General features: G+C 41.0%; 2 protein-coding genes across 2 annotated transcripts in view; one reads left to right on the top strand and one right to left on the bottom strand.

Moving 5' to 3' along the window:
* sacs2 (sacsin molecular chaperone 2) overlaps nt 1–4,536 on the top strand; it is a 28,737-nt gene extending 24,201 nt beyond the window's left edge. The window contains 1 exon segment of the mRNA XM_055215583.2: nt 2–4,536. Coding sequence (XP_055071558.2) covers nt 2–3,997 — 3,996 coding nt within the window. The 3' untranslated portion in view covers nt 3,998–4,536.
* Nucleotides 4,537–5,782: 1,246 nt separating this feature from the next.
* On the bottom strand, nt 5,783–20,066 carry LOC141350232 (disco-interacting protein 2 homolog A-like). The gene is made up of 11 exons (XM_073854892.1): nt 19,958–20,066; nt 19,764–19,873; nt 19,550–19,680; nt 19,290–19,458; nt 18,661–18,831; nt 13,867–13,928; nt 12,963–13,020; nt 12,781–12,855; nt 12,517–12,691; nt 12,270–12,393; nt 5,783–6,670 (listed from the first exon to the last, which is right to left on the bottom strand). The coding sequence occupies exons 1-11, from the start codon at nt 20,028–20,030 to the stop codon at nt 6,418–6,420; spliced, it is 1,401 nt and encodes a 466-aa protein (XP_073710993.1). The 5' UTR covers nt 20,031–20,066; the 3' UTR covers nt 5,783–6,417.
* Nucleotides 20,067–20,600: the final 534 nt, after the last annotated feature.

Genomic DNA, 20,600 nt, shown 5'->3' with positions numbered 1-20,600 from the left:
AAAAAAACCTGTCCCTGACCTTAACGGGCTGCCTCTTCTCCTCACGCAAGATCAAATGTTAAGAGTCTTTAACTCTCAAACCCCAAAAATGATAACAAGGTTTAGTGGACTCTTTCAGAGACATCAGGAAATGTTTGCAGACATTAAAGTCCATGGAAACCACATCAGATGTTTGCAAGAAGGAAAGTTTATTACAGACTTAACCATTGCAGTGGCAGCAGAGTATTTGAAGATTGAACTCGCTCATCTGCTAAGGGAATCATCACCAGATCAACAGTGTCAGCTCTACAAGGCAGAGAAAGAGACAATCAAATGGTTAAATGATTTATGGAGGTTCTTTGAGGATCAAAGTAAAAACTCTAAAGATGGGAAGCAGAATGTCTTCAGTGAAATAAAAAGGTACTTCAGTGACAGCCCTATTTTACCAGTAACCTGCCCCAGTCAAAATAACACACAGTTCTTACAAACAATGAAAAATGTAGGCAAAGTGATTCTGAAATCAGATGAGAAAATAGTTTCCATTCTCATTAAACTTGGGTTCATGACATTAGACCGTAGCTTTTTTAGTGTCGTATCAAGCTTCCATCTACAACATGTGGACCCTGAGCTCCTGCATACAGGAAACAGTGCTGCTGTTTTGGAGCAGGTTTTTCATGTACCTCATTCACAGTTCAAGCTGCTGTCTCATGCCGAAAGTGCAGAGCTTCAGCTCTTCTTACAGCGTGGAGATTTCAAAAACAAAAGTGAATACGAGAGGATGCTCAAATCTTTGCCACTGTTTGAGACGATATCTGGAAAACGAGAGAGGATTGATTTAAACAGAACCTTCATTCTGAAGTCTGAGCATCACACTACCTTTCAACACTTGTATGCTGTAGATGGGTGTGACAGTATTTTCCTAAAGGACAACTGGGTGAACTTAGATTTGAAGGAGCGTCTAAGCATTCAGGTTATAGATGATTTGAAGTTCTGTGTTATGTTTATTCTTCCTTCTGTACATACAATGAACGAAGCCACACTTCTTGATTTACTAAGGCTGCTAGTGGAACTTAAAACAGAGGACCAGAGGATCATCTCTGAACTGAGTGGGGTCGGATTCATTCGAGATATGCACGGCTGTCTTCGGCTGGCTTCGTACTTCTATGATGAGCAAATCCGCCTTTACAAGAAAATGCTTCCAGAAGAAAGATTTGTGCCCAAAAAGTTTTGGGACGTATTCAAAGATAATCGCTGTAAGGCACGGTGTCTGGTAAAGAAGCTTGGATTAAAGCATCAAGTCTCAGATGATGAAATCATTCAGTTTGCAAAACAGATTGAATCAGACATTAAAGGCAACACTCCTCTTAATGTTTTACAGGAAAGATCAACCCTGTTGTTTCAGGATGTAGTGACAAAAGGTTATGACAAAAAGTCTAATTTATTGAACAGAGTTGCTAACATCAAATTTATCTTCCCAGTAAAAATCCAGCCAGCACTTTGTGCTTATCATAAGCCCTTTACACAAGAGAGAGAAGTTGTTGCAATCAGTGGATCATTGATAGAGAAAGACAGCGATCATCAATATCTCATCTGGACATCTATGCCAATACTTTCCTCACAACACTGCTCTTCAGAATTTATAAAGAAAATGATGACTGCTGGAGCCTTGGAAACTCCACCTCCTGAGAAAATCTCAGATAATCTGAAAAATATCTGCAGGTCTGAGTGCCAAACAGACAGTTTGCTAAAAACAAGAGAGAACGTGTTTAGTAAATCTTACGCGTACCTGCAGTCAGTGGATTTCAATGCCTCTCTGTTCTCAGACCTCCCAATTGTCCTGGTGGAAAATAAGACAACGCTTGTGAAAGCCAGTCAGACAGCCCTTGTGTTAAATAATGCTTCTGAGTTCAGACCATATTTGTACAGCATTCACCCAAATTATATGATATTTGTAGAGTTCTTCAAGAAGATTGGTGTAAAGGAGAGGCCGACTCTCCAACAGTACATCACCGTTCTTCAGGAAATCCACTCAGATAGTTCTGACAAAGAACGACTTCAAGCAAATCAGCAGAAAACAGTCCAGCGTACTGTAGAGCAGCTTCTGTGTCTGATAAAAGAGAACCAAAAGCAAACCTCTGACCTAAACGGGTCACTTTATCTTCCATCAACAGATGGAAAACTCTATGAGTCCAGCACATTGTTTTTCAATGATACAGTCTACCAAGCGTCCAGATTAGAGGAACCTTTGGAAAAAAAGCTGAAATTGCTTGAAAAATTACAAAACTGTCATCTTGGGACTGATCACTATAAACATCAAAAGCTGTTGCAGTTGATTCCCCAACAGGTTCGTCCCACATTCCTTTCTGATGTCATTTCTGAAGACCTGGTTGGGGAGACCGTGCAGTATTGTAATTTTGAGGGATGTGAATTTGGTGACTGGTTTAAACAACACTTGTCTTCTGCTGCGTTCCTTCATGGACTTGTCTGTCTTATCAGAGAAGAGAGTAGAGGTGAGGTTTCACAGGCAGAAGCTGCCCAAAAGTGCGAAACGATCTTTGCCAAGATTCAGATTTTCTGTTGCACAACTCTACAAACTCAGCTTCTCTTAAACCTGGAGCCGCTGGAGGGCAGCAAGACGGAAACCGACGTTTCTGTGCAAAAACAGGATGATGTGTGTAATTTCTACTTGAAACACAATGATGGCACAACCCACAAAGTAGTAAATGAAGTAACCATGTATCTTGCTAAAGAAATCAACGCTCTGCTGCAGAACTGTATCTCCACCTTAAAACTTCCAGTCCTTGGATATCTTCTGCAGTGTGATGACATGGAGCAGGTTGAGGAAACCTTGGCCAAATATGGCGTTCATAACATCAGCCACAGTGAAGAGGGTCACAGTGCCTTGCCAAAACCTGGATGTCACGTACCTGAAGAGTGGCATGACAGCCTTGACATGAACTTCTTCAACAACTTTGAAAGCGGAGAATATGTCGGCTACAGTAAGGACGGGTTGGGGGAATATTTGTATGCCATTGTTATAGAGAAACTAGATGATTCACTGGGAGAGACAAGACCATATTCTGTCAGATATAAGATCCAAATAGGTAGTGATGACTTCATAGAAGTGAGCTCTCTTGACCTTTACCAGTTTAAAAGGGAAACAAAGGACAATAGGCCAACACATCCAACTTGCACAGATATACAACCTCTTTCAACGTCCGCGCCTCCACCGAAAAGAGTCTTTCCACAGAAATTTGAAGAGATCAAAAAAGAAATTGACCAAAGTTTAACCGAAATCTGGAAAATGTCAAATGAGGACAAGCAGAAAGCCCTTAAACGTCTTTACCTCAAGTGGCATCCAGACAAGAATCCAGGAAATGAAGATCTCGCCACTGAAGCCTTTAAATACCTGCAAAACAGAATCGAAGAACTACAACAAGGAAAAAGTGCACGTGGCACAAGCTCAAATGGGACAAACTTTTGGAGTGATTGCTTTTACCGCTGGAACAGCGAGGCAAACAGCCACCGGAGGGGACGTGAGAGGTTCTATCAGAACTTTTCTAGACACCATTATAACTTCTGGTCACATCACAGAGAAACTCCCAGGCCAAACCGTCAGGAGGCCAAACGCTGGTATGAACAGGCACAATGTGACCTTCGAGCTGCTCAAAATGACACCGGAGGAGAGAGCACCGAGTGGTGTCTGTTTAAGGTGCACCAGGCTGTAGAAAAAGCCCTGATAGCAGCCATGTACAGAAGAAGCGGAAAACATCCCAACAACTGTTCAATAACAAGTCTGGCTAAACAGGTGTCTGACTACAGCTCACAGCTCAGTTCTTTACCCAACACTGTCTGGCAACTTGTTGAGCTCGGTGTTGATGGCAAAAAAACTCAATATCCAACTTATCACACGATTCCTGACATTCCAAACGGGCAGTTTAACATTAACAATGCCAAAGCAGCACTGGATATTGCAACAAAGCTTTTGATCAAAATAGACCAATATATTAGTAGCTGATGTAACATAGGCCAATAAAATAGCCAAATAAAATCTAAGAAAAAATGCTGATTATGTATTTAAATGAAATGTGGGGAATTAAGAGATGCTGTGGCCGGTTGCATAAACATAGCCGTGACATTAAGACTGCGTCTTAAGAATGATTCTGACTAACTAGCAATTAGTTAGGGCTAATCAGTCCTATTATTTGGATTTAAATTAGACCAATCTACCTTTCTATGTAACATACTTAAAACAGTTATGATCAGTCTTGAAGAAAAAAATTAATGACTAACTTTTAAGACTAGTCTTAAAGTTTTATGCAACTGGCCACAGGTGGTTGGGTGGAGGGTGACATTGGGTGTTTCAAACATTACCTCTACAGTAGGTCTAATGGAAAATATTGCTTTGTAACAATTTGTAATCAACCTATTGCATTAACTATCATTGCATAATTCTGTTTCCATGTCTATATGCTGTATGCATTAAAAATGAAACCATTTATACACATTTGTACACTATAATTGCATTCCATGAGAATAAAATGTCTTTGTCAGTCAGTTAAAAGTGTCATTTTTATTAAGAAATATTAACATAAGTGTGGGTCAACCAAACATCCACTAAATAACAGAAAAATTCAACAGTCACACAATCATTGTGTGATACAGAGACTGTATGTGCTTTACAATCTGTGCAGTAAAACCACAGCTCAGGTTTTACTGCAATATAAAACATGATGTAATTGCCTGACTCATGTTGTTTCACTTCCACTTCAGTCAAGAAATGAAACTTTAAACAACGTCTGCTTTCCTCTCACGTTGTTGCTGTGTGACTCATAGCTTTCTTGTGTTTCAGTAATAACTTACAAAACAAAATCTTTACATAATTACAGCAGGCTTGTTGCCTGTCTTTGATTTAATGAACACAATATTAAAGCAAATGTTGATGTACATTATACTCTGTAATAGTACTGAAAGAAAAGATGAAAGCCCTCAGATGCAGCACAAGTTACCAATCCGAAGACTGAAGGGAGGAGTTCACACTGACGGGCAACTTCCCTTCCTATTTCCGGCGTGACGCTGGAGTCTGTCCCAAAACATGACTCCGGTGCAACCACGTCCATTTATCAGCATGTACAGCCTGTATAACACACGCGTGATCACTGAACTAAGTTTCTTTCTTGTTTAAGTGAACATAAACAGCTGGATGTTAGTCAGTATATTGAAACTTAAAGCAGTCTGTTTTGGGTCTTAAAGTGACAGTAGCCTGCTGCTTTCTGTGTCAAAAATGTGTTAATTTCATAACCAATAGATTTACATTTAATACAAATGCCTAAACATTAAAACAAGATTTTAGTATTTGTATTTGTCATGTTCTGAATAAAAAGTAGTTTAAAACCATTATTAACTGTCTGGTTTTATCAATTTTCATTCAGGAACAAAAATCTGCCTTTAAATTTGACAGGAATAAAGATTTGTTATTTATCATGATAATTACGGCTATCGACTGATATGGAAAACGCTTTCTTGATAATTTTTTTGGTCATATCGCCCAGCACTTCGTGTGCAGCATGCACGTATTTTGACATGACACGTCACACACACGACACTCCGAACACATATTTTGAATTTGCGCCCCTTGGAAAAGAAGTCACCGGCCACCACTGCTCTGAAGTATCTGTGTCTGATGAGGCTCTTTACACTAATGGGCAGTCCAATCAGTTCGTCCAATCAGAATTTAACATCAGAAATATTATTGTAAAATAACACTTGATATGACTAAAATAATCGTAACAAAAATACTCTCTTAACACAAAATGTTTGTTGGTGATACAGTCCTGATGAAGTGTTAGCAATATTAGTAAAAGGAAGAAAAATTCCAGGTTAAATTCAAATCCAATACTACAGAAAACTAGGTCAACTAGTTTGCAGAACCCAAAAGTGGTTAAAATGAGTTTTTCAAGTCTTTATTTTTGCATTTCTACTTTTTGTCTTTATGGTGATGGTAGTGGCACTGAAATGACACACTTCACCACAAAGTGTGTTAATGTGACCACAAAAAAAAAGTCTTGTTTTTTTAAAGCTACGCCCCGGGCCGTAGTAATGCTATGAAATGAGACGCATCACAAACTCTCACATGGCACTCGTTTTAAAGTAACGCTCTGCATTCTGAAGCTCCTCCTGACTGAGAAAACATTCATGTGCTTGAATAAAATCATGTGACAAGACGACAGGACATGAAATCATCTTTGCAGTCTTTTGCCCTGACACGCTGGAGTTCAACGTTTCATCTCTCAAGGCATTTGGACTGTTTGATATAAAAAAATAAACTGCATAGCTCCATCAGGGAATCCATCAATGTTTGTGGAAGAGAAGCTGAAGAGGGAAGTCTCTTCTTCTCCAAGTGTGCATCATCAGGTTTCTCTCTGCTCCAGGTTTATCTCACATGTTGTAGGCCACGTATATAGGATCCAGTTGATCGGCGAGGAAACCGTCCCGCAGGTGCATGCGCTGTTTCTCTCCTCTGGAGTTGATGGGAATAACTCCAGGATCGACCACCACGACAACTCCTACGATCAGGTAGTGCTCTTCTAAAACCACATTGGTCACAAGGGCAACAAGATCGAGAGCTTCTTGTTCTGACCCCTCAAGCTCCACAACTACCACCAACAGATTGGTCCATGTAAACACAGCACTGATGGCATGAGAGAGAGAGAGAGACATAGAGATATTTCATTATTGTAACAGGAAAAACAATACACAACACTTTTAATGCGAACATGTCTGTCAGTGAACACAGAATTTACAGTTTTAATGCAGTTTAAAACCACAACTTTTCGTCTTGCACTAGCCGCGTAATTTGTAAAAATTACGATGGTTCCCTATCAAAAGCTACACTCGATGCTGCGCTGCTAAGCGCTATGGGGAAACGTCTTTATTGTTGACCAGCAGCTAAATATGGTGTGCAAACACGTCAATGGATTTGACCCGGAGGTATATAGCCTCGGTTGATGACGACATCACAGCGCACCCAATGCGAGGCTATAAAATAGATGGGCACCAGCTGTGTCATCAGGTCTTTTATTTTCAGACCAACTACTGAATGTGTGTGTGCTACACTGAAATACAAATCTCTCTCTTACCTTTTGAACTTCACTTGAGATCTTTGTTAGAAGTTAGATCCCAACAAGATTTTAAAAGAGTTTAAGTTAAAAGGAAAATATAGGGGTTTTCACACTGCGCTTAACCCTGGGTTATCTTCATTCTAAACCCTGCTTTTAACCCTGGGTTAAGGAGCGTTTCACACCTGTAATTTGAAAGCGGTGTTAGCACCGCTTTTTACCCAGGGTTATGAAACCCTGCTCCGGAGCAGGGTTAGCACCGCATTTGTGGTGTTAACCCCGCATTGAGGTGCCAAACGCATGCAGTGTGAAACGAAGCAGGGTTAGAATGTTATGACCCTAATTAAACACAGCTGAAGTAGCTAATCAAGGTGTTCAGGATTGCTTGATAATTACAGACAGGTGTGTTGGAGCTGGGTTGGAGACTCCTGACCCAGGGTTTAGGAATGCACAGTGTGAAACGTCAAATTATGAATACCCAGGGTTATCTCTTAACCCCTGGTTAAGTTTCAACAGTGTGAAACATGCAAAAAATAACCAAGGATTCCGTTAACCCTGGTTTTAGAATAACCCAGGGTTAACAATTTCAGGTGTGAAAAGCCCTTATGAGTAAGAAGAGTCGCGAGCAGTCTAAGTCCTGTGTTTGTTTTCGCTTTATGACAAAGCACGACACACACACTTACTGTTTTGTGTGTTTGGGGGAGGAGCATGCGGTCATGTATGGAGCGAGATATGTTTCTTTATTGCATGCGATAAATTAAATGATCTGAGAGAAATAAAACTATTTGAAAGAAAAAGTTATCACACTGATAGCAAAGAAGCATTTCATGAGAAAAAAAAAGAATATTTGAGAGAAAAAGTTTTCATACCAATAGCAAAAAATAATAATATTTGAGACAAAAAAAAAGTTTTAAGAGAAAGTATTTTCTCATGATAGAACATAAAAAATATAAATTTGAAAGTTTTTATTTTTGAGAAAAAAAATCTCTCAAGTATATGTTTTTTGCTATTAGTGTGAAAACATTTTCTCTTAAAAAAAAAGTGTTTCTATCAAAACACTTTTCTTTGCTCTCGATGCAATTTCTTGCTCTCGTGTCAGGATTTTGCTTTCTCTGTGAAAATTGTGTCATGGGCGGGGCCACATTCCTATTGGCCAGTCGGGTAAGCATCGTCTTGTCTTGGGAATCGAACTGAATCATTACACCGTTGTTCGGTTCACCTAGATAGATGCCGTCTCTGCTTTTAGTTGAGCACGGACACCCTAATGATTGAGTAAGATGATGACACACAACTCGATGGATAGCTGGCTGAGCAAGTTCACAGCACTGAAGATTAAACATTAAAAAATGAAATGGTACTCTTATTCATGAATGATTGTGTATTATATTATTAGCTTGCTAATCGCTAATTAGCCATCATGCTAGGTAAACTTGCAAATGCCAAATGAATGAACTGGTAAACACAGAGAGGCATTTATGGCTAAATCTGTCAGGCATAAATAAGAAGGATTAAACTTTTCTTTTAGATGCCCTGTTTCCCCATTGGGTTTATTTGGTGACGCGGTTGACTCCGTTGTCACGAAATTCACTAAAGTTAAAAAGCATGAGGGAATATTCACACAGTTTTTGCCTCGCCGCACGCAAGGGGAGGGGCTGTCGCTCATGGTCACCCGACCTCTTCTCTGTCTTTCAAGCCGAGGAACATTAAAAACGATAGCGTAGCGAATCGTGTTTCCCCGCGAAGAGCTTGGGGATCGACTCGTCACACTCAGCAGCCCCAAGGGCGTACCTAAGCACATAAAAGAAACAATCCTGACGGTTCCACTCTACAGTAGGACTCGCCGGCGGGGCGGGGCATATCATATTACATCAGATCGCTCCGTCTCGCTGCCTTTACGAAGCCTCTCCACCTCCGCCGCCTCTGGGCTTGCGGGGGGGCGGCGGCTTCCAGCGTAATGTTAAAGGCCCCATGCTTTCAATTTAAAGGCCCCCCGTGTTCCTGCTGTCATTCAGGGTGCAGGGTTTTTTAGCATTCCCCCAAGAGGAAATAATAAAATTAATACCATTATCAGAAAGTCCGGCAGCGTGGAAACTCCTGCCAGGCGTTTCTGCTTGGGTAATAAGCACAGTACACATAGGATACATATCCAAGTTATTCATCGTCCTCCGCACTTCAATGGCGTGATATTCACTTCTGTGAGACCGGAATGAACGCATGTACTGTTGCAAGAAATACCAACTCTGCTGATGAAAGGGGCCATAGAACATGTTCCCCTTCCAGAGAGAAAGTAAGGCTTTTACAGCAGATACTTCCTGGTTCTTACAGTCGGCCCCAGCTTTATCACCCCGCACATACACAAAATGTATGGATGCAGCACTGGCTCTATTGAGATTTCGGGGCATCCGCATTTTAATTCAGGAATGATTGGCTAATACTATCAAAATTGCGAGAGGTGGCACTCCAACACAAAAACATTGTGTTAGCACCTCTACTCTTTCTAGGGTTGAGACTCAACGCCAAGGAAAGCATTCTTTCTCATGCCCAGAGAATGACTTATTTAGGGATAGTCTGGGATTTGATTACGATGCGGGCATATCTGTCAGCATACCCTGAGCAGAGTCAGGCTAGGCCAGGATCTCACTATAAAACAAAATCAGAGGATATTAGGGCTTATGGCATCAGCATTCACGGTGATTCCTTTGGGGCTGTTGCATATGACGCCGTTTCAATTGTGACTCAAAGCCCGAGGGTTTCATTCAAGGGCCAACCCTCAAAGGCTAATAAAAGTTACGCGCCGTGGGCTTCGTACACTAACTATATGGATAAGACCCCGGTTTCTTGCCTTGGGTCCCACGCTTTGGGCAACTTGTCATCGCAAACTGCTAATGACAGACGCCTCCCTGACGGGCTGGGGTGCGGCCATAGATGGTCGTCCAGCTCAAGGGGAATGGGAGGGTCATCAGCTTGGTTGGCACATCAATTGCCTAGAGCTGACGGCTGTATTTCTGGCCCTGAAATACTTTCTCCCCCAAATGAGAAGCTGCCATGTCCTAGTGCGGGTGGACAACACAGCGACAGTCTCATACATAAGTCACAAGGGAGGTCTGCGCTCGCGCAATTTGAACAAGATAGCAAGGCAGATTTTTCTCTGGGCTCAGGACAAGTCGCTGTCACTCAGAACAGTGTACATCCCGGGAAATCTGTATGTAGGAGCAGATTAACTGTCCAGGCAGACATTATTGACTGGGGAATGGAAACCCCACCCAGACATAGTGTCTCAGATATGGACCTGATTTTATAGAGAGGAGTGGACCTGTTGGCCTCTTTTCAGATAATAACTCTCCTCAACGGCTCGCCATGGGTGAGTCCGGAGAGGAGGGACCTTCTGTCTCATATGATAATGCATCTCAGGCCCGTCCTGTGGAATCTCCATGTTTGGCTCCTGAAGGGTACAAACTGAGGGACACAGGTTTGGCGTCTGATGTTATTGACACTATTTTGAGTGCTAGGGCTCCTTCCACTAGAAAGAATTATGCCTTTAAATGGGGTGTCTTTGAAGCATGGTGCATGACGCATGATGCAGATCCTGTTAACTGCCAGATTGCTACAGTTCTGAGTTTTCTGCAGGAAAAGCTGTCAGCAGGCTTATGCCCATCCACTCTCAGGGTTTATGTGGCCGCTCTTTCGGCTTGCCACGCTTTGGTGGATGAGGCGCCGCTCGGGAGGCATCCTCTTCTCGCTCGTTTTATTCGTGGGGCAAAACGATTGAGGCCTCCAACAAGAACTAAGATTCCTTCGTGGGACCTAGCTATGGTCCTTGAGGGTCTGGTTCAGACCCCCTTTGAACCTCTAGAGTCAGCGTCTGATAGACCTCTGACACTAAAGATGGTTTTTCTAATGGTGGTAACTTCTTTAAAAAGAATTGGGGATATGCAGGCTCTGGCGGTCTCGCCATCCTGTCTAGATTTTGCCCCAGGAATATTGAAGGTGATTTTGCATCCTTATTCTGATTACCTGCCTAAGGTTCCCTTTTCGACTGCACATCCGGTCATTCTTGAGACTTTCTGCCCTCTGCCGTTCACCATGCAGTAGCAGGAGTTATACCACAGATTGTGTCCAGTCCGTGCTCTTCAGACTTATGTCCACCACACTAGCCAGTGGCATAAGTCAGAGCGATTGTTTGTCTGTTTGGGGGCTGCAACAGAGGTGCTGCGCCCCCAGGCAGTCCATATCACATTGGGTTAGGGATGCCATTGCTCTTGCCTATGAGGCGTGCGGTCAAGTCTCGCCAGCAGGTCTGAGAGCTCACTCCACCAGGGGAGTAGCCTCTTCTACCGCTTTAGTAAAAGGGGCCTCCTTGCAGAGCATTTGTGATGCGGCGGGTTGGTCCTCTCCGCAAACATTCATAAGATTTTATAGCTTGAATGCTCATGTCACTCCAGGATCTCATGTCCTCGAGTCAACATCTCAAGCTGCTGTCTAAACCTTGTTGTTCCCCATAGCGCTTAGCAGCGCAGCATGGTGTATAGCTTTTGATATGGAATGGAGGGGTTCCTTGAGTCTAACCTTGTTCCCTGAAAAAGCGGAACGAGATGCTGCGCTGTCTTGACGTACAGTAGATGTCCCAGGACTGGTCTTCAAACAAAAGATCTGATGACACAGCTGTTGCTCATCTATTTTATAGCCTCGCATCGGGTGTGCTGTGATGTCGTCATCAACCGAGGCTATATACCTCTGGGTCAATTCCATTGACGTGTTTGCACACTATATTCAGCTGGTCAACAATAAAGACATTTCCCCATAGCGCTTAGCAGCGCAGCATCGAGTATAGCTTTTTCAGGGAACTAGGTTACACTCAAGTAACCCCTCCGTTTTGCTAGATAAGACCCTAATGCCTCATTAGGATCGTTTAGAGCCCTTTGAAGCAGCATTGAAACTGTAAACTGTTGAGGTCCACTATGGTTCTCTATATGGAGAAAAATCCTGGAATGTTTTCCTCAAAAAACTTGACTGAACAAAGAAAGACATCAACATCAAAGAAAACATGGGGGTGAGTAAATTATCAGGATCTTTTATGAAAGTGGACTAATCACTTAAGTATAAAGATGATTAAAAGCTCTTTGGAGGTTATGAAGATATTAAGTAAAGTGAAGATGTGACTCTATTGCTTACCACTCTGCAATGCTCTTGTGTGCTCGTATCACAGACGTTTCAATGTCGATGGGATGATATCTCATTCCTCTCAGCTCCAGAGTCTCATCCAGAGATCCGATCACATACAGCGCATCGTGACGCTCTAGAAAAGTGTGCTCAAGTCAACTGAACTGCTTTATCATTCAATATGAGTAAACATCACAAATGCACAACTTGAATTGTTCTTCAAAGACAGGACAGTGGTGTGTGATGTGCGTGATGTTACCTCCGCAGGCATCTGTGAGTTCAGTGCGGCGTAAGAAGCCCAGATATCCGGTACGAGCCCAAACCGTCTGTGTGTCACCGAAGCTTAGTCTGGTGCTGAAGTGATCTGCATGTAAAGCTTCTTCACCGTAAACTGTGTAATATCCTGATGCATTATGGGGGCTGCTCACCCAAATCTGTTTCAACATTCACACACACAGTTTCATCATCTCACAACACAACAAGGTACATAAATACAGTTGTTTCTTTTCAGAGGAACACTTACTTCACCCAGGTGAGAATCTCCTAAAGGTCCTTTGGTCTCTGTGTTGGCAATAACAACCTTCACCCCCGGCAAAATCTGTCATTGAGAAACAGATACAAACATACAGTATTAATGTCTTCCATATAATAAAAACATCTGGACTGCACAGAATCAATAAACAAACAAACGCTGGGGTTTTTCACCTTTCCAGACTCCATCAGTGGTAAACTGTGTGGTGAGCCTCTCTCAACTAATCGAACCCTAAATAACATCAATAAAAATATCAAATATTATTTACATTCATTTTTCTCATTAAAGGTGCCAAAGAATGCAATAAACTAATTTGTTAAAGCTCCACTGTGTAGTTTTTTGAGTTAATTCTTAGCAAAAACCCATGTGTTCTTTCAAAAGTATGTGCTCAGTCATTCATGTGTAATTACTTCCACCTACTAATTAAAGTATTCTCGTAAGTGTAGAATCTGCTATTTAGAATACATACGTGCGAGTCGCTCGACTGGCTTTGTGCCTCCATCTTTGAAATACATTCGCCAATGAGGGACATTCCTGAAATTCAAGCTCCGCCTTTTGCGCTTTCAGACTACACTCACACTGGCCGCATCACAACTGAAGCTGAAGCCTCCTGTGTAGGCGGCATACGTCATCAAGACAGTCTTATTTCAGAATATTAACAATTATAAAGCTGACATTTATTCTTAGTTAATTGTTAATTGATGTAATATGCTTATGACTTGCGAATGTAATGCTCAGTTAATTTAAATAAACCAGGCTTGATGACGTATGCAGCCTGCATATGTGACCTGTGTAGACTGAAAGCCTTCGTATTAAACAACAGCCGCACACCGTGATGAACCCGCAATCTAATGCTTTGATTTGAAAGCCTGTTCAAGACCTATTCTCGAAGACATTAAAACAAGTCGCCAAGGAAGCGAAAAAGAGATTTAAAACGACAACGCGAACGGAAAAACAACAAGACCAAAGTCAACATTGAAGTTATATTAGTTTTCCAAGATCATGAGCAAAAAGTGTGTCAGGGTCAGTTTGCTATATCAGGAACAACGGTGTGTGCGTGTTTGTTTATTTTATTACCTGTCATGACGGAGGGCTCTCATGTCCAGATATACTGTGGTTGGGTCTGGACCAGAAGTGCCCTAAAAATAAATAAAGAGTAAAGAGATGACTGAAAACAGCTTTAATTAATGATTGACTCATTTCAGATCTATCACAGGTAAGATCAGTAACACTGTGCAGTATTTGTGGGTGAACATCACCTGACAGACTGTCTCCCACCATCTTAAGTCAAAAACAGGCATCCAAACACTCAATTTTTTAAACTATAGGATCTATATAACACAAACTTTTGTAGACAGACCTTTCCTGTAATAATACTGTTAATGTTGTGAGAGGTTATTAATGTAAAGGTAGATTTTAATAAATATATACGAGTTCTGTTCATTAATGTATGGATATGATCGGACACAAGCAACAAATGTTACAACTCTTAAAGAGACAGATCAATCTACATGAACATTTTGTCATTATTCATTTATAAACCCTGGCAGATAGTTCAGCAGTATAACATTCAACACAATCTCAGTGAGTAAATGATGACAGACTTCACTCAGTATACACAGCAGCATAAAGCGTTGCCTTAACAGTCTGAAGCCAAGCACAAGCCATTACAGCAGTACAGTATAATGCAATAATACACATCAACAACAATGCACAAATACTGTCTACTCCATTAATATTAACACATGGAGTAGATACGAGGAAAGAAACCTGGGAAAAAATGTCATTATTGTTTAATTAACAGATAAGACCAAGAAATATAACTGTAATGTGTGACAAAGTGTTTGTTGAACTTTACACAGTGGAAAGTGACTATAAAAATAACAGAAGCATTCATTTCATCCATCAGGGCAAACATTTTTATTCAAATTGAGATGTTGTGAGTTAACCTGGAGGAGGATGTTTGACTATTTTAATATAACTTCTCAAGAGACAACACTAAATAGTCCTCTCAAAATAACATACAGCCATTATTGTCAAATTTGAACAGCTCTAATACAAGATATGCAAATGTATGGTCCTGTCAAGCATATAAAAACATGAAGATGATGAATAGGGCACGTGCAACATAAACAATATAAATCCATTATCACTTAGGGTGTACACCCTTTTGTTGCCAGCTTTTTGACAATATTGGGCCTCATTCATGAAACACAAGCAGAACGAATTTTTGCGTATCAGTCCATCTGGCGTAAATTTTTAGATTCATGAAAATATTCATATTTTCAAAATGTTAGTTTGTATGAAAGAAATGTAAACCTGCTCCCCACCACGTGCAAATGGTGCCTAAAACATTTAAACGTTCTGTATTCATTTAGACAAACTAAAACTATGTATCATAATGACATGTTACGAGTTATTTTACGCTGCTGTCTTAATTCATTTTTACTCTTTAACTTTGGGAAAAACACAGAGCTCGTCACTGTCCTTTTTTACACAGCCATCCAATCACAGTAGATGAGGGACGGGACAAACACTACATTGACCAACCGTCAAACTTCATACTTCAAAGCGCTTTCAAGCACCCCCATCATGCTGGCTGTTTTCAGAAGAGCACCAGGTATTACTTCAACTTGCTTAAAACGCTTTTGGGGGACACAGTTTAAATGATTAATTTATTGATATGCAAGTAGCCTATTAGCCTCTTATGCATTTATGAAATATAATGTAGCCAAACCAGAGAATGGAGTCTAGAGGATTACAGCATTCCTAGATACGTCATTTGCGTAGACAGGGATTATGCTAATTGTGATTGAGCGTGCATGGGCGCCCTCTTTACGAATTATTGTAATTCATTAACATAAAAACATTTCACTATCAAATCTGATGTTAGTATTTGAGAATCAGGAGGAGAGTTTCGGAAAAGTCTCTTTATGCAAAAATCACTCACATATTTACTTGTATATTTACGAATGTTTCATGAATGAGAACCAATGGGTGTATGTTAAGTTATTTTCAGAGGACAGTAAATCTATACTGCATTGACTACTCTAAAATATATAAAAATTTCATTTCTATAGTATTGTCTCTTGAGAAGATATACTAAAATAGTTGCTGAATTGTGAGGGGTGTACTTACTTTTGTAAGACACTGACTGTACACACTGTTAGATGCGGTTGTAGAATTGCTGATGTTAACTGGATCTTTAAAGTCACCACAAGTTATTTGAAAGGGTTTCAAAATAAAAGCCTTCACCTTCATCCAGAAATGTCATAAGCCGTTTCTCAATACCAAGTACGCCAAACTCGGACTTGTGTCCTTCGTAGTTCGAACTTGAAAGTTCAGACTCGGAAGAACGAACTCCTGACGCGAAATGCATTCTGGGAAACTTCGCTGTCATAAGTTCACACAAGTCTCCTCTGATGCATCCTCGATAAAATGGGCGGATCAAGAACACATCCGGGGATTTTATGTGAACTTGGGCTTGATGCGAACTTTGAATTGGAACAGTACTTGGGCCGCGACTGATGACGTTTCACAAGTCCACAAGAACGCAAGTACAGACAAGAACGCATATTGAGAAACGGCTTTAATTGTTTCATCTTTTGATTAACCTGTGCAGTAAAGTAGTAAAGATCGGTAGAGATCTTCTGTATGAAGGCATCATCACGTCATCTTGTCATGCTATTCTCCTACATCGTCATCATCATTTATTATAGGAGAAGACTCAGAGATGTTATCTTAGCAAAATAATCGGTTATTCAATGAAAAGTGGACAAAAATGTGCCACACGCAAATTTAACAAAGATATTTGTATTTCATAAAACTCTGTTAAATTTACAATGGTTTGTTTTCAATGAAAGCATTATATTTTTAACAAAAGATCAAAATGTTAAACAATAAAGACATTTATTCACAGCCTTCTTTACTCGTATTGACCGAGGGTGTCAATTAACTATACACAGCAAAGACCTCATAATCTCGACAAAAGAGCTGTGAGCAAACAAATGAGCCACAGTTCACTAGGAGCGCGCTCACATGATCCTAACCAAACCACGCACGAGCTTGTTTGAACCCCAAAGCCTGGTTCGTTTTTGGCTAGTGTGATCGGTTTGGTTAATCGCGCCCTGGCTGGCTTGCAGAGGTGTTCTTGTGATCGCAAATCCCGCCAGAGCTTGGTTTTAAAGGAGAGACCTCAATTGCGCGACCGCTGACCTTCATCTGCCTTCATAAAAACCATCTGATGCACGCAGCAGGGTTACGTGAATGTCCGAGCAGCACACGTGACAGACCAACTAAGCAATATGATAGGCATGTGAGAGGGCTGTGTGTCATTGTGCACCAAACAACTTTGAATAGACTTAACATTACGATGGGGACGAAAGTGTGCCTGAGCTCGGATTGGTCAAAGAGTGCGTGCTTCTGGGGGAGTAGGGAGGGGGGACAAGTTAGATTACTGTTTGAACTTCACTCTTCAGATATTCATTGTCTACTGTAGGGATCCTTAAGATCTTCCTTCAACCCTTCTCTAACACACTTGACTGTCATTTACAGGTAACCCTGAAGAACTTCGAAAGCGGTACGGTTGTGTCCCTCTCATGATGTCATGCTAATCGATCTGCACAGCGCTACAGTATATGCAGCAGTAGTACTCAAAGTGTCTATCAAGCTACACTGTGGTCTTACGTTATAATCTAACCATTATAAAACTTTGTTTCATTACATCGTCCATGCATCATCCATGAACATGATTTCTGAGTCCTGTCAGGTGGATTCAACAGTCAAGACTACAACTCCCATCATTCCACACTATTTCACAGCATCATCAACCTGCGGCCGTTGTTTAGTGACCTCTAGAGGTGAAAATTACATATTGTATCTTTAGGGTTAGCAACAGCGTTGGGTGTTAATTTAAGCGAAGCATTTATGTGCTCATGCACACACAGACACAGCAAGGTCTTAAAAGCATCATGTCAGGCCATGCAGATGCCACAGGGTCTTGTCTGGGTCACAGTACCTGCTCAGACAAAGTGCCCAGTCTGTTGGGCTGATGAGAGGGCATAAGACAACAAATACACACAGACATACACACAGTTAATACACACACACACACACCACAGGTACACAGACATCCATTCAAACACTTTACACCAAGAGCAATGTGATGTGAAACTGCACCGCAAATATTTGTGTCACGCATAACAGAGATTTTTGTTGATTAGGTGAAGAAAATCAAAGCACGTGAATGACCAGAGAAGAAAAAGACAACCTATAATCTTACAAAACGGGTTATTTAAAGTGCACCTATTTCATTGCTAAAGAAAAACGTTATTTTGTGTATTTGGTATAATACAATGTGTTTGTGTGGTTTATGGTTAAAAAAACTGATTATTTTTCACATACCGTACATTTTTGTAGCTCCAAATATCCTGCCTTCCTCTGATTTTGTACAAAACTCATCGATCTGAAAAGCGTCCCTGATTGGCCAGCTAATCTGTACCTTGTAATTAGCCTGATTACCTCTGACGTCAGCTTGAAATGTGACGCTCCTTACCATGTTTGAAAGATTCGCTCACAATGCAATGCTAACAGGAGTTAACTTACAGGCTGTGGAGGAATTATGATAAAGTCGGTCTTCTCTACATCACCAATCCCAGGAATTAAACTGTTGCCTACAATCCGTGTGTTTGTTGTAGTCCAAGAAAAGAGATTTACGTTGATTTACTCGCGTCATCGTTTACTTTGGGGTTTGTACCTTTTGCATATCTTTAACATGCACTAATACACACTTACACACCAAAAGAAATGTAAAAAAAAAATCGGACCATAGTTGCTCTTTAATTGGCTTTAACGCAAAAACAGCTGCCTCACCTGAAGACAGATGGCCACGTTGACCCGACAGCCAAATGTTGTGCTGACAGCGCGGCTGGACAGACCCAGATCTTTGAAGATCTTGGAGAAAGACTGAGTGAGAGCGATACGAGGACGTTCCTCAGCCACCACCATACAGGTCCTTACACACGACAGATTCACGTTCCTTAACTGCAGAGACAGAGAGAGATGAACAAATCAAATACAGGTAACATAAGTTAATGTCATGTGCTGAAACTATTACAAACTCAATTAAAAAGAACTGAATATAACAAATATTAGACCGGATAAATAGACCGATCCAATTTATTCATCACTAGGGAGAAAGTTACAGTTAATGCAATATCAGGGTATATGCAAAAAGTATGCAACACACCCCCAACACAACACTTTTGGCAAATAAATGGATGCATTTTCAGTTTATTTAAGAATGTTTTAAATACTGACTCAATGTAGATCATGTATATTGCCAAATTAGGTAGGCCTACCTTGAGTAAAAAAAAAGTATAATGGACTTTTTTCTTTAAAAGATGAGCTCTTGCCACTTTTGACAATGCCGTGAATGCTGAGTTGTGAAATCGAACTAACAAATCTGAAGCCCTCTCATTCACATAAAGTACACAACTGACCCGCAAGGCTTCGGTCTGTGAGCCCAGTCCTTTGGTGCACATCTCCATGACAGAGTATGAACAGAAGGTCACTCGCACTTTATACTGACTGACAGCTGACAACCAGAGAGAAGCGTTGCTCTCCAACTCCAGAGGAGGAACCAGAATGGACTGATGGCCTGAGTACACACTGCCAACAGAGACAACATTTACATTTTACTGCATCGCTTTCCGACAGAAACCAACACATACTGTATTGTACACAATGAGTGTGACGTCACCTGCAGAGGCACCAGAGAGCGAAGCCCAGGCCGCAGTAAGGATCCAGGCAGATGGCGATCTGTCGTGAAGGATACAGCTCACACTGAAGTTTAATAGAGCGACACAAGGGACTGGTGGCAGCGTGAGACATCTGTGAGAAACACACAGTAGTGTTTAACTGCCATTAAAACTTTCTTTACCGTCACTTGGTTGATGACAGGTTTGAGCGGGTACCTTAACCCCGGCGAGGATTCCCGTCGTGGACACGCTGAAGTCCAGGTAGGCTAACGTCTCAGGGTTGGGCGGTTTATAGATCTGAGGAACTCTCTTTCTTGGCAGATCATCTGAAATTCGTTGAACACATGAAGACATTCGTACACACAATGGGCGTGAGACACAGCAGCATAAATGACAGAAGATTTTCTCACCTGTGTCCAGTATCAATGGCCAGGATTTAATATCCACGGCAGCCGCAGCTTCTTTGGACTTCAGTAGTTTCATTATTGCTTGTGTTGTCAAAATACACACAGACTTACTAACCTGTTAAACACACACAGCCACGTAACATTACATTAGTCATCATTAAAGACATCTACAGAAAATTACCCCAAGAGACCTTACATTACATTATTAAAACTATTGAGAAATAGTTAAAGTCTGTGTAAAGTCCAATATTTAAAGCATCCATAACACACGCTGTTTCTGCTTATCTCATATTAATCTGAAGTACCTATAGAGTAGTAATACATCCTTAATATGTCTAAATTTGAAGAGTCTTCAGTTTGACCATATTTATAAAAGACAGATCAGCTCTATTGAATGTTTTTGAAAAATGTCACGCCAGGAAACAGGAGTCAGGATGCATGTGCAAAGTTCAAAGTAAATAAATAACATTTATTAATAAAACCAAAAACAAACACGGGAACCAAACAACGGGCAGAATAAATAAACAGGAACAGACAGGATGGAGAAAAATGACGACAATGATCTGGCAGTGAACATACAACAAACAAGGGCTTAAATAGACAGACTAAATGACATACAGGTGTAATGAGGTAAGTAATCAATCAA

Source organism: Misgurnus anguillicaudatus, chromosome 17 (genome assembly GCF_027580225.2).
Source record: "Misgurnus anguillicaudatus chromosome 17, ASM2758022v2, whole genome shotgun sequence".
Classification (NCBI taxonomy): domain Eukaryota; kingdom Metazoa; phylum Chordata; class Actinopteri; order Cypriniformes; family Cobitidae; genus Misgurnus; species Misgurnus anguillicaudatus.
The sequence above is the reverse complement of the archived record's forward strand: the minus strand, read 5'-3'. Positions and strand labels throughout refer to the sequence as shown.

Coding starts and splice junctions, on each gene's coding strand:
- LOC141350232 (XM_073854892.1), bottom strand. CDS start 20,030: ATGAAACTACTGAAGTCCAAAGAAGCTGCGGCTGCCGTGGATATTAAA. Junction 19,681..19,763: donor GAATCCTCGCCGGGGTTAAG/GTACCCGCTCAA, acceptor TGTTTCTCACAG/ATGTCTCACGCTGCCACCAG. Junction 19,459..19,549: donor GCTCTCTGGTGCCTCTGCAG/GTGACGTCACAC, acceptor CTCTGTTGGCAG/TGTGTACTCAGGCCATCAGT.